At 46.9% G+C, this 14,502-nt stretch overlaps 1 protein-coding gene and 1 pseudogene across 1 annotated transcript; both read left to right on the top strand.

Annotated features, from left to right (window-relative positions):
* The first annotated feature begins 1,499 nt into the window (after positions 1-1,499).
* Positions 1,500-5,326, top strand: LOC123073985 (BTB/POZ and MATH domain-containing protein 1-like). The gene is made up of 4 exons (XM_044496954.1): positions 1,500-1,757; positions 2,680-3,593; positions 3,707-4,483; positions 5,299-5,326. The coding sequence occupies exons 1-4, from the start codon at positions 1,512-1,514 to the stop codon at positions 5,324-5,326; spliced, it is 1,965 nt and encodes a 654-aa protein (XP_044352889.1). The 5' UTR covers positions 1,500-1,511.
* A 3,165-nt stretch (positions 5,327-8,491) lies between these two features.
* Positions 8,492-10,692, top strand: LOC123073986 (uncharacterized; annotated as a pseudogene).
* Positions 10,693-14,502: the final 3,810 nt, after the last annotated feature.

Genomic DNA, 14,502 nt, shown 5'->3' on the forward strand with positions numbered 1-14,502 from the left:
TGTTAAGCATCAAACACGTTTAACGCTCTAATTACCCACCACTGCCATTGGTTATAAACACGTTTTGACTCAACGCTATCTTATAAAATCTGCCATGTAATTAATATCCTATCATTCCCGCAAAAAAAGTAATTAATATCTTACCAAGTACCACGTGCAATAAATATTTCTTACCTAATATAACATGCAACTAATATCCTACCTAATATAAACGTGCATTGCACGTACATTATTACTAGTAAAAGAAAGAGCCCATGATCCTATTAAGAAAAAAATAACACGCACGTGGGCTCGAAGAAAGAAAGACATGTACAAATAATGAATCCTGATGCTTCACGTTAGAGTATAAGACTATGAAAGATTTTTTTTTTTTAGGGTGACTATGACAAATTGAACTAAAATAATTTTCCAACCGGTCATAAAAAAGAAAGCAGCCAAAATAAAAAAAAACCGATGTGAACATACAAAAATTCTTACTAATGGCTTTCAGATATATCTACGGCTATGCCCATTAATTTAATATTTGAAATCACCTAATTTTACTACAAGTTAGAAAATTTACGAAAATTGCCACACATAAAAAAATTATATATGAACATCAACCTATTAATAATAAATATCAATTGAAGGAATACCATTGTTTTTCTTATATGGATTGGCAAGGCAGACTATTGTGCATATCAAACACGGATAATTCGGAACCACATCCATTAAATTTATTTTTAGGATCGAAATAGTTTCCAAGTATTACGAAATAATCTACCATTTAATTTGATGCTAGGGTACATCATCAGTTCCCACGCTAAAGTAAGAATCTGAATTGCAATTCCCACAAAAACAAAATCACTTGCATGTCCTCTTGGACAAAATAAAATGACCCATAGAAACAAGATGTCTGCAAGCCTCACACTGAAAGAATAGCTGATGTCGATTGGAAAAGAAATTTCAATTCTAATGTACAAAAGAATACCTAGCCAAGATAAAATATAGCAAACACGAACATACAAAAATCTCTCCCTGATCCCTCCCTGATATCACTACTACAAAGATCATTCGTTCAATATAGGTCAAACCACCTAACTGTAACACAAGTAAGAAAATATCCATGCATTACAATGCATAAAAAAACATATATTAACAAAAAACTATTAGTAAATATCAATTGAAGGAATAGCATTGACATATGAGCTAAGGTTGGCAAGGCACACTGCTGAGTATTTCAAATAGGGATATTTCACAATCACATCCATTGAATTTTATAATTTTATTAATAATTATATATCATTCTACTATATAGGGGTTGATGACTAGTGACGTCAAGTTGTACAGTCCACTTATATTTAGGCGTGGTTGTTAATTTGCTTCCGGTGTTTCCGCCTCCGAAGTCACGTGTTGCGGTAGGAGTCCTGCAATTTTGGCAAGTTTTGCATCAAATCAGCGTGTATATATATATGCGTTCGTTTCTGGTGGGCTTCTCCCGAGCGGCTGCATCCTCTCATCGATCTCTAGCCATGGCGTCTGCGCCGCAACGCACGGCGTCGACGCACAGGTCGGCGGTCGTCCGTGGCACGCACGAGTTTCACATCGTCGGCTACAGCGAGCGTAAGCCGTTCGCCCGTCTCACCAACAAGGCGGCATCATATTTCGACCCCCTCTATGCCGACGGCCCCGGGAGTGACCCCTTGATCAAGTCTGCCGCCTTTCAGGTCGGCAACTACACATGGGACCTCGTCTGCATCTTCGGTGTTCAAGGTCAGGCCCGTTGACAAGGGAGGCCAAATTGGCCGACCGCACAGGGCCCCCAAATTTTAGGGGCCTCAGTCTAGAAAATATTATATGTATATATGAGAAAAGGGCCCAGTAAACCAGCACTTAGGCAGCCCATTCTAGCAACCAAATATATGCACGCACGCAGCCTCGTGCCTGCCTATTGGTTTGCCGTAACTCCCGATCGCATCGCCAGTTTTATCCCTGATTTAGCTATCCCTAGATCGAGGAGAGGTCTCTAGCAGCACAAGGGGCGGCTGGCGACGGCAGCCGGCAGGCGAGGTCGGCAGGAGTAGGAGACGTGCGTACGCGGCCGCCGGCCGGCTATGCTCCACGGCGCCGTATTAGGTATTACAGCCGCTACGGCGCATCGTCCCTGCCGGCATAAATCCTTTTATAAGAAGCCCTATTTTATTTTACTAGAGTAGACTCGTTTTTGTTAAACAATTTTTTACAATGTTACATCAAGGTGAAGTATGTTTTATACAAGGTGGAATATTACATAGAATTCGAAATGATTCATATTATTTTTGTCTGTTTTGTAAAACAGAAAGAATCATGCATAGAAGGAACTATGATTCTGGTGCTGAAAAGCATATGAAGAAAACAAAACTATAAGTTGATGCTCGATCCCAAAAAGGTACTCTTGATAAATGTCATGAAAGAATCTGATTGCAAAAAGGAGAAGATTAATTATGAAGATATCATCAAAGATTATACTTCTTTTAGTACAAATGAGGCCAGTTTATTGCTGCAGTACCATCTTCACTATTTTACCATTAGTATTCGGTATATTTTCTAAATATTGTATCAAATAACACATATTTGAAGTTATATAATTAAATTAAAATTAGAGTATGCTTTACTTACATTAGTTCTTTAGGTATAGGTATATGATTTAAAAAAATTCAGGGCCCTACTTTGATCCTCGTCCCGGGCCCCCAAATTTCTGGAGACGGCCCTGTTCAAGGTCACCTCACATCCATCACCCTGGAGCTGCTCACCAAAACCATTACCAAGGATGTCATCGCCACGGCCAGCCTTCAGATCGACGACCCGCTTGGCCGGTGGCCGCCCGCCGTGTGGCGAAGCGACGCCGCCCACAGATTCTGCAGGAGAATATTTGCCGGTATGAGCTGGAAGCTGTCGCTACCGGATGCGTTCCGTGGGCACGAGGAGCGCTACGTCACCGATGATGACCGCCTCACCATCATCTGCACCGTCGACATTCTCCAAGAGGATACCCAGACCGCCGCGGAGACCAGGAAGTGCTTGGTCTCTGTGGTGCCGGCGCCGACCATCCCACGGGATTTTCAGCAGCTTCTGCTACTTCTGGAGAAGTACCCCAAGTTATCCGACGTCACCTTCCTCGTAGAGGATACCGAGTTCCGTGCGCACAGGCTTGTGCTTGCTATGCGGTCACCGGTCTTTGCCACGGAGCTCTTTGGTGACGCGAAGGAGAGCACCACAAGCCGAATAAGGATAGACGACATGGATGCCTCCACATTTAGGGCCATGATCCGGTTCATCTACACTGACGAGCTTCCCATGAAGCCAATCAACCATGTGGAATCAAGAAGCCCCCTTAATAATAATTTTAAAGAGGAATACATGTCCCTCGCTCGCAAACTCCTTGTGGCAGCTGATCGGTATGATCTCGAGAGGCTGAGGCTCATGTGCGAGAACATACTGTCGGAGTGCATCAATGTGGCCACTGTCATGAAGACGTTACTGCTGGTGCGAGGCCGCCAAAGGTGCTATCAGCTCCAGGATTCCTGCATCAAGTACATGTCGTCTGATCCTGATGTGTACAACGCGGTGACTCGGTGAGGGCGACCAAGGAGTATGAGGAGCTCAAAGAAACATGCAGCTCTTTTATAATTGAGGTCAGTGAGAGAGTAGCCACACACATCATGGCCAACCACCCTTCTTCCTCCAGTAGCACTCGACCACCAGCACAAGAGAAGAGCACATCCAGATATAATTTGTCGGATGTAGTCCGCGGTACGCATGAGTTCAGAATCCCCATCTTTAGCTCTTTGCAAACGAGCTACCGTGTTAGTCAAGTAATGACTTCCGATGTATTCAAGGTAGGCGGTTACGACTGGAAGATAAATGTGTACCCGTCTGGATATGATGTTGAAGAGCACATATCCGTCTACCTCTGTCTATGCACTGATCCTGGAACTGCTACAGTCAAGTCGTCGAACAGGTTCCGGATCGATGACCCTAACGGCAAATCACCGTCGATGGTGCTTGGTTCAGAAGACACTTTTACAAAGTTGCATCGAACCTCGGGATTTCAGAAGTTCATCGCCGTGAATTCTGCAAAGTCACAGTACGTAGGACACGATGGCTCCCTTACCATACATTGTGACCTTGACGTCCACAAGGAGGCATGCACTACTAGTACTAGCACCACCATCGCTAAATCCATGATAGTTGTGCCGCCGTCCAACATTGCGTGGCACCTCGAGCAACTGATGGTGAGTGGGCAATGGTCGAACGTGACGTTCATGGTTGAGGAGAGCAAGATTCACGCACACTGGCTCATCATTGCCATGCGGTCACAAGTTCTGTTCGAAATGGTAGCGGTGGAGACGTCCAATTGGGTCATTCGGATCGACGATATGAAGGCCGTTGTCCTCAGGGCAGTGCTCCACTTTGTCTATACCGATGAGCTGCTTCCTGTGGATGATGCGGTAGCAGCCAGAGAAATGCTCGCGGCGGCATGCCGGTTTCGCCTGGAGAGGATGAGGGCCATGTGCGAGAACTTGCTCGCCCATCTCATTACGAAAGACAATGTCTTAAGCATGCTGGAGCTGGCATGGCGTCACCAATGCGAGGACCTCAAGCTTTACTGCATCGAGTTCACCTCGCTTGCAATGAAGTGATGAAAACACTTCCCTATTCTTTGGTGTTTTTATGTTTAGAAAATGTTTCGTCATCGAATCGCTACACCTCCTTTACACAGATGTACTTATTTTCAAATTTTTACGCATCTTTGTTGAAGTCCTGTTCTCGTGCACTTGTTCCTTGTTTAGGATGAGTGATTAGTAGATGAGGAAAACTGAGAAATTATGTGCGTTGGTGTTGGTCATTTTCCTTTGGAGTTGTAAACTTGAAGCTAGCAGGTTTCTCATCGCGTAGGGTAGTTTTTCTTTAGTTGAATCGCGTAGGGTAGCTTGGTGTTGGTCATTATGTTTTCATTTTGATTGGCCTGTTCTGTTTGCATTGTTCCGGCCCAACCAAGCTAATTAGCAAGCGAGGGATTTGTTGGGTTTGTTGTGTGCCGGCTAGGCTAGCGAGCTTGCCAAGGGTAAGGCTATGAATCTATATGAGCCACCATTGCTTTACTAGCAAAAAAGCTTGTGCGTTGCAACGGTAGCATACATATCCTAGTGATTTAACATCAGTCTGTTCCACATATACCTTACATAAATCATATTCTAGATTTTGGCACACTCTCATATCTATATTAATTGTCGATGATTTAATATAAAATTGTACTAAATAAGTGACAATTAATATAGATCGGAGGGAGAAATATTTAATTTGATTTGAGTATGGGTAGAGAAAGGCAAGGCAAATTTTGTAGTTGAGTTTTTTTATAAGATTGATTTGATTTAAATGAGTTAAGCATTACATGGTTTTGGGAAAGTATCGATTTGGTTTATATTATTCCAAGTTAGTACATCAGTTGGGGTTAATAAAAAACCCAATAGAAACCCAAAGGGTGGAGGGAAGGCGACGTAAATAACTTCCCTTTAATTGTAGAGTTTACTAGTTATTTCTTTTCTAATTTCCCTAAGTTAAATTCATTGTAAAGAGAGGTTTCTTTTTTTTAGATCATCTATCATAGCCAAAGTTGAAGCTGTACTTGCTTTTCAATCATCTTGTCGAGGTTGGATAGGTTTTTGCTCCATTGCTTTAATTTAATTCTCTTATAGTGTCTTTAAATCTAGCCACTAGATCTTTAGCAGAGTTGCTGAAAAGAGTAGTGTTGTTCCAAGCAAGTTCAACCACATCCAAGGATCCCTCAAAATTAGTCCAGAATTCCTCAAATCCAAACTTTTAGTTCAAGGGATTTTATTATCAATTTGCACTTTCATGGATACATAATCAGAAGTAACTCTAAAAGGCGAAATAGCCATAGTATTGGGATATGAAGTGGTCCAGGATGGAGCGGTAAAGACCCAATCCAGTTTATTTAAGAAGGGGGTTACCCTACATATTACTCGAGGTAAAAGTCCTACCTTTAAAGGGTATCTCAAGCAAATCATGTTGTTGAATAATAGAGTTGAAAAGAAGCATATTATTGTCATCACGTCCATGTCTGTTTCAGTTCTGGGGGCCCCTTATATAGTCTCCCATGATAATCCATGGTTCAATATTACTAGTATCCGGGTTATATATCCAGTTGGAAAATTTAATCTTGCCATCAGTACTACTTGGTCCATACACATTGGTCAGATACCATGCCACATTACTCATTTACTAGTAAATTCAATAGTAATCCGAAAGTATGACTGAGTGTATGAGTATTAGAGAGGAGAGAATTGGTGTAAGATGGTGCATGTTGTATTGAGCCTATAGAGCCCAAGGCATGGAGGGCAAGAAGGCTCTGCTAGAGATAAGGAAGGAGATGTTTACAAATCATAGTCTACCAAATATAGAGATATGCCTATATACTCTTGCATCCCCCCGAAGTCATAGCGGTAGCATCCCAGACAACAAAAGCATCATAGACGGTCAAACTAGAGAGAAACCGAAGGTAGAAGCCGACAGGCTGACATCCCCCCGCAATCATAGCGGGAGCATCGTGGACAGTGTCGCATCTTGGACGTGTTGAATATAGAGAAATCCACTGAGGTGCTCAAGCGAGGTGATAACCCTTTGTGTGGAAGTCGAGGTAGCTGAGAGCATGGGTGGTGGAGCCATGGTTGAGGTAGCCATGCAAGGGACGCCATGGTCGATATCGAGGTCGGGGGTAGCTGGTGTCAAGGTAGTCGAAGGTGGGGCGGGGGTGAAAGGAAGCACCGACGAGCCAGGGACGCAGTGTTGCGCCAGGAAGAAGATGGTGACGTGATTGAGGTAGTCGTCGTGGAGGGCGTCGATGCCAAAGACAACCTTGTCAAAGCCATCGTAGATAAGGTGTCGCACCAGGTTTGCCAAGCCCGGGACACGTCGGGGGCGAAGGCACGCATCAGTGTTGCCAATATTGGGCATGCGTAGACGGGACCGGCACAGGATATACGCCATGCCGGAGGGACTAGTAGGGGAGGACTCGACAACAATTGCGGCGCAAATCCACGTGGGGTAGAAGGTGCTGATGTTGACCACGATTGTTGGAGTAGACGAAGTGGTCGGGAAGACGATGGCGACGCTGGCGATGAGGTGGTGTTGGAAGAAGACGAAGATGTGGTTGGCGGAACCAGAGGTAACTTGAGACTGGGCCACGTCGGATGCCTGTAGAAGCGCGTCGACAGTGCTCGAACTAGTCCAGGAAGAACTCAACAGCGTGACGAAGACCATGCACGGACGGTGGTGTTCCTGCGCCTAGGGAAGCGGCACGGCACATACCATGTAGACGTCAACGCGCTGGAAACGGCGAAGTAGACTGTGTGCCGCGACGCTAATGTCCGAAGGGGTGACGCAGTGGCAGCGTGCATGATGGTGCAACGGTGGGAAGATTTCCGCGTGGCGGTGTGGACTATATGATACGGCGCTACGACCCGAAAAGGCGACGCAGTAGCAACATGTGTGTCGTTGCAACCACGTAAAGACCTCGGGCGGGGGCGCTGCATTCCGAAGGGATGTCACAACGGCAACCCGTTGCTCGATCAATAGAGAAGCTGCCATGCGGCCCAGCAAAAAGTAGTTGTTGCGTTCAGTGCTCTTACCAAACATGCAAGCTCGGTCCACTTCTAATGGCTATATTCCATCAAGCTGCCTCATGTTGTTTGTACAAGGGAGGATTCGTTCTTCTACTAAATAGTCCCATCTCGCTTTTTTCAAACATCATCTCTCTAATTTTTATACGTCTGTTTTTTTTGCGGGGTAATTTTTATACGTCTGATAAGCCACCATATTAAGAAATAAAAAACGGAGGGTGAGGAGTCGATCAGTTTGCCCACAAATATGAGCAGGAAGAAGGAAAGAAACTAAAGCATACCTTCATTTAAATTGTTTGTGCAATTTTAAGAAAAGTGTTCATGTATTAAAATAATGTTCATCTAATTTTAAAAATAGTCACCCTTTTCTGGAAAAAAAATCATGTAATTCTAAAAAATGTTCACGTGCTTAAAAATATATTCGTAATTTTATAAATATTCATGCTCTTTAGAAAATTTCATCTAATTTAGAAAGTGTGTTTATGTGTATTTTAGAAAGAAGGTTGATGCATTTTGAAAAATAAAATTTAAAAGTGAGTGGGTGTATGAGGGGTGGTGTATGGACTAGGTGTAGATCCTAGCTCTCCGTCATGTCCAGCTCCACGATAATGGAGTAGTTTTGAAATTTCAGACGCATAAACACATCTGTTTGCAATACATTATAATTAGGCGTGGTAGTTAGTTTGCTTCCGAAGTTTCCGCCTCCTAAGTCACGTGTTACGACAGGAGTCCCGCATTTTTTGGCAAGTTTTGCAATCATTGCTAAATCAAATCTGAATATACCGGTTAGTTTCTGGTGGGCTTCTCCCGAGCAGTTGCATCCTCATCGATCTCTAGCCATGGCGTCCGCGCTGCAAAACACGGCGTCGACGCACGGGTCGGCGGTCGTCCGAGGCATGCACGAGTTTCTCATCGTCGGCTACCGCGAGCGTAAGCCTTTCGCCCGCCTCACCAGCGACCCCGCCCGCGTCCTCCACGACCTCATGCACGGCAATGCCCACGTTAGGTACCACTCCATCAACTCCGGTGCCTTCCAGGTCAGCAACTGCACCTGGGATATCGTCTGCACCTTCGACGACCAAGACCACCTCACATCTATCAGCCTCGACCTGCTCGGCACCGACATAACCAAGGACGTGATCGTCACGGCCAGCATTCAGATCGACGACCCGCGCGGCCAGTGGCCGCCCGCTGTGTGGCGAAGCGACGCCGCCTATAGATTCTCAACCAATTTTATTTCCAAGAGTATGAGCTGGAAGCTGTCGCTCCCAGATGCGTTCTGTGGGCACGAGGAGCGCTACGTCACCGACGACGACCGCCTCACCATCCTCTGCACCCTCGGTATTCTCCAAGAGGATGCCCAGACCGCCGCAGAGGCAAGGAAGTGCTTGGTCTCCTTGGTGCCGGCGCCCACCATTCCGCCGGGATTTCCAGCAGTTTCTACTACGTCCCTCAAGGATACCCCCGTCATCGAAAGTGACCTTCCTGGTTGAGGATACCAAGTTCCGCGCCCACACGCTTTGTGCTTGCTATGCGGTCGCCGGTCTTCGCCGCGGAGCTCTTTGGTCACATGATGGAGAGCACCACGCAACGTGTTAGGATCGAGGACATGCGTGCCTCCACATTCAGGGCCATGCTCCAGTTCATCTATACTGACGAGCTTCCCATCAAGCCAAACAACGACGAGGAATCAGGAAGCAGTCGTAATAACTTCAAAAAAGAATTCATGGCGAGGGGCCGTGAAGCCATGGTACACAAGCTGCTTGTGGCAGCTGATCGGTACGATCTCGAGAGGCTCAGTCTCATGTGCGAGAACATACTATGCGAGAGCATCGATGTGGAAACTGTCATGATGACTTTGCTGCTAGTGCGGGGCCGCCAAAGGTGTTGTCTGCTTGAGGATTGCTGCATCAAGTACATAACATCTAATCCTGATGTGTACGACGCGGTGAGGGCGACCAAGGATTATGAGGAACTTAAGGAAACATGTAGTTCTTTTATAATTGAGGTCAACGAAAGAGTAGCCACACACAACATGGCCCGCCACACTAGCTCCCCTTCTTCCTCCTCCATTATCCGTCGGCCAACAGAAGAGAAGAGCACATCCAGGTACAAGTTGGAGGTGGTCCGCGGCACACATGAGTTTATGATCCCCAACTTTAGCTCCGTGCAAAGGAGCCATGGTGTTGGCCAAGTAATCACTTCAGACATATTCAACATAGGCGGTTACGATTGGACAGTCAATGTGTACCCGTCTGGGTACTCCGCGGAGGAGGGTGGGGAGCACATATCTATCTACCTCCGTTTACAGACTGATCCTGGAATTGCTAGGGTCAAATTGTCCAAGGTGTTCCGGATCGGTGATCCTAATGGCAAATCACCATCGATTGTGCTTGGTTCAAAAGATATTTTTACCAAGGTACGTGAAACCTGGGGGTTTCAAAAGTTCATTACAGTGAATTCTGCAAAGTCACGATACATAGGGCACAATGGTTCCCTTACCATACGTTGCGACCTTGAAGTCCACACGAAGGCGTGTACTGCTAGTACTAGCACCACCATCGCCAAACCTATGATCGTCGTGCCGCCATCGAACATTGTCAGGCACCTCGAGCAGCTGATGGTTAGCAAGCAATGGTCAGACGTGACGTTCCTGGTCCAGGAGAGTGAGATTCACGTGCACTGGCTCATCATCGCCATGCGGTCGCCGCTTCTATACGAAACGTTGGTGGCATTGACAACCAAAAGTGTCGAACGGATCGGTGATATGAAGGCCGTTGTGCTCAGGGCCATACTCCACTTTGTCTATACCGACGAGCTGCTTCCTGTGGATGACACGGTGGTAGCCAGAGAAATGCTGGAGGCGGCATGCCGGTTCCGCTTGGAGAGGATGAAGGCCATGTGCGAGAATTTGCTCGTTCATCTCCTGTCGAAAGACAACGCGATGAGCACTCTGGAGCTGGCGTTGCGACACCACTACGAGGGGCTCAAGATTTACTGCAACGACTTCATCAAACGTGCAATGAAGTGATGAAAAAACTTTTTAATCTTATATATTTACTGTACAGAAAAGGTTTCATCATGAGTAGCATATATACATTCCATAGCTTTAGTATTTCCAAAAAATTAAGGATCATTATTTTTGTCATTTGAAGTTGTAGAACTGAAACTTGCATATTCGAAACTGTATGCCTAAGAATTCTTTACTAGTTTCGTCCATGCATCTATCGACAAGTTATACTATAATGCATGTACAGTCTACATCACGAGCTGTTTTATGGTGATTGGCGAGTTACGAGTTGTAATTTCATGTAACTCCAGCTTCGATTTTTCCTAACCATTAGATCTGAGAAATTCATTAGAAGGTTTATTTTTGTGTAGAAAGGGTACGGTAGTAAATTAACATGTCAATCCCCTCGCACGTCCTTCCCTCGCGAGGGTTGTTCTCTTCTCATCTGCCTCGTCAGTCCCTCGCACAGCCACCGCCGCCGACCCTCCTCTTGATCGTGCCGTCGCCGCCGTCCCTCCTGTCGCTCGTGCCGCCGCTGCCGACCCTCGCAGAGCCGCCGCCGCCTGCTCTCCTCTGCTGCCCCACCGGCTCCAGCATCTTCTCGTCCGTCGAGCAGGCCCTCCCCACAGCAGCGCCTCCTATCTGGATCAGCTGCTGACGGCCATCAACGCCGGCTACCCAGTCCATAGGCAGGTAAACAGCAGCACCCCCTTCCCCTCCCTCTTCCCTCAGCAGCACCCCCAGGGGCTGAATCTTCCACCGCCGCCGCCTAGAGAGGATGCCATGTTTTCTCACGGGAAGCATTGGTCAGGCACAACTCGATAGATTTCTCTGATGTCCCTACTTAGTATTTTGAATCACTCTATCAGTCGCTTTGCTTATCTATGCTATCCAGTTCATGCAACCTTTTGATATCAGTTCAGTTCGGCCAGTTTAATCTGCTGCTGATATTTATGTTTAATTTTGGGAGAACTTGTTAGGTTGATCTCTTTCCGTGTGGGCCCAACGGCCCACCGGGCCCCTGATACGCGCCCTGATCGGGGGCGCCCAACCACAATATGGTTGACGGGCCCCTCTCACGCAGCGCTACATAAAGAGGTGGGGGCCGGCGGCACGCAGTACGAGGTTCACCGCGTTGCCAGTCTCCCACCGAAAACCCCGACCCGATCTAGGTCTAGCGCTGACAGTGACGGGAAGCTCCGCCGCCGCCACTGCCTACACATCGCCGCCACCTCCACCTTGCCCACTCTCCGCATCGCCGTGCGCCCCAGCACCACGATGGCCTCCTCGAGTTCATCCTCTGCTGCACAAGGTAGGTGGTTTACCGGATCTACTAGCCTACTCCGATCTAAAGACCTATCAATGGTATCAGCCAGATCGGGCTAGTTGATTTTGGTACAAAGAAACAACAACAGAAAAAGAAAAAGAAAAGAGATCCTCTTCCTCAAAGAACCCTAGAAGGGCAAAGAAGAAAAGAGCGCCGCCGTAAGGCCGCGCCTGTTCCTCTCGATCCCGTCGCGCATCGGCAAGCCGAGGCGACAGGGACGAGGAACCAACCCCCCACAGGGGCAAAGTACAGGCACCACCACTGAGCCGTTTGACGGCGGCGCGTTCACCATCGAGGTGCTCGCGCACGCCGGCAAAGGGGACAGGGAGGGCGCCGCCGTATCTCGCACCGCAGCTCACCTCTCTCTCTCTATGACAAGGAGGTGGTGGATGGGTGAAAAAGAGAAAGAGAAAGAGAAAGGAAGGGGGAAAGGGAAGGCTCGCACAGCGCGGCTCGACGCCGTTGCCGGTGGCCGGCGTGGCTCGACCCGCCGCATCGGGAAGGCCGGCTGCGACTCTCTGCTCTCTCTCACGCTCTATGTTGAAGGAGATGGGGAGAAACAGAGAAAGGGGAAGGAAGAGCACACCCGCGCGACGCGGTGGCGCGGTGGCGCGATGGCTTTCGTCGCCGGCGACCGGCGCGACCGGACCGACAGGCAGAGCCGCCGCGGCGGAGAGAACGAGGCGAGCGGTGCGAGCGATGGGGGAACGAGCTAGGTTTCCTCCCCCACCCCCCCCCCCCCGACGGGGGCTGCCCATTTTGTTCCGCCGATCGGCGCGCGTGGCCGTTCGATAGGAATTGACGGCTGAGATGCAAACCCTAGCGCGCCGCTGGGCTTCTGGGCCGAAAGTGGACGAGGCCGGCGGCAGCGGCGCGCGCATAGGCGCTGGGCCCGAGGCCACAGTCGCGGGCCAGCGCGCAGGCCAAGCCGTGGGCCGGCTTTTTCCGCTACGGGCCGCGCGCGCTGGTTTCTGCTGCAGCTAATTTTTGTTTTACAGAGAATAGAAAAAATTCCAAAAAAGAAAAGTTTATGTATTTTACAAAGTAAAAGTTCCTGTAGAACCAAAAAAGTTCTTGATTTTTTATTCGGTCATAGAAAAGTTTCTGTAAAAAGTAAAAAGTTCGTGAATTTTTATTCATGATTTTCCGCTGCGTAAATAATTAATGCTCTTTTACAAAGAAAATAAAAGTTTCCATAGTATTAATTTTTTAAGAGCATGTTAAAGTGATTATTAAAATGAATATGATTATGTTATTTTTATTACCAACGTTGTTAATAACATGATCATGTTTTATTTAAAGGTGCATTTATTTCTAATTTTTGCCCAACGGTAATATAGATTTAATTGCATAGACAATTATATGTTTAATTTGACCAACGTTAGATTAATACATATGATTGTTATATTGATGTCACTTAAATTGTAATTTCAGGAGGCTTTCATTTGATGAGTTGCCTAAAAGAAGTTCCGACACTCAGAGGTGACAACCACACTGAGTGGAGGAAGAAAGTTGAACTGGCGTTTGTTTGTGCTGATCTTGACTGGGTTGTGGAGAAACCACAGCCGGTCAGACCCACAGAGCCAGTAAGAGAGGCTACTGACGATGATGCTGCATGGGCTAAAAGGAAAGGGGACTATGCTCCTTTGGAGCAGTCCTACCTCATAGATAATCAAAAGTGGGTCAATGCAAATAAAAAATGCATGGCTTTTATAAAGAACACCATTGAGAGCGCCATTGTTGGCTCCATTGCAGAGTGCACTTCCGCAGGGGAGTTGCTCTCAAAGATAAAGAGCCAGTTCACTGGCTCTTCAAAGATATATGCCACCCAGGTGTTAGAGCAACTGGTGACAGAAAAATACACAGGTGGCAGTCATGGCATAAGAGAGCACATCCTCAGGATGAGCAATATGGCAGCAAAGCTCAAACCCATGGATGCGGATCTGGAGATCAAACCAGCGCTCCTGGTCCACCTTGTCATGGCTTCATTGCCGAAGGAGTTTGAAGCTTTTGTAGTGAACTATAATATGTCACCTGGAACATGGGACGTAGAAAAGACAATAGCAATGTGTGTTCAAGAAGAGGAGAGACTAAAAGCCTCACATGGTGGTACACTCAACTATGTGCATGGTCACAAAAGAAAGAATTACAATCTAAACAACAAAAGTTCTCCTTCAAAGCCACAAGGAAAAGTTTCCTATCAGCATCAGCGTCAGCAACAGCCTTTCTCAGTGGACAAAGACACTTGTCTCCACTGTAAGAAGACCGGGCATTACAAGAAAGACTATCCCGTTTGGCTAAAGTCGATCATGGCAAAAAGAGGTAACAATATAGTTTCATTTGTCAATGAATTCCTGTATGCACAGTTTTCAAAATCCACTTGGTGGATTGACTCAGGAGCAACTGTTCATGTTGCCAATTCTTTACAGGGATTCCATTCGACGCGGACTACGCTAAGAAGTGAAAGACGCATTGAAGTGGCGAACGGAGTCGAAGCAGAAGTT

Source organism: Triticum aestivum, chromosome 3D, assembly GCF_018294505.1.
Source record: "Triticum aestivum cultivar Chinese Spring chromosome 3D, IWGSC CS RefSeq v2.1, whole genome shotgun sequence".
Lineage (NCBI taxonomy): Eukaryota > Viridiplantae > Streptophyta > Magnoliopsida > Poales > Poaceae > Triticum > Triticum aestivum.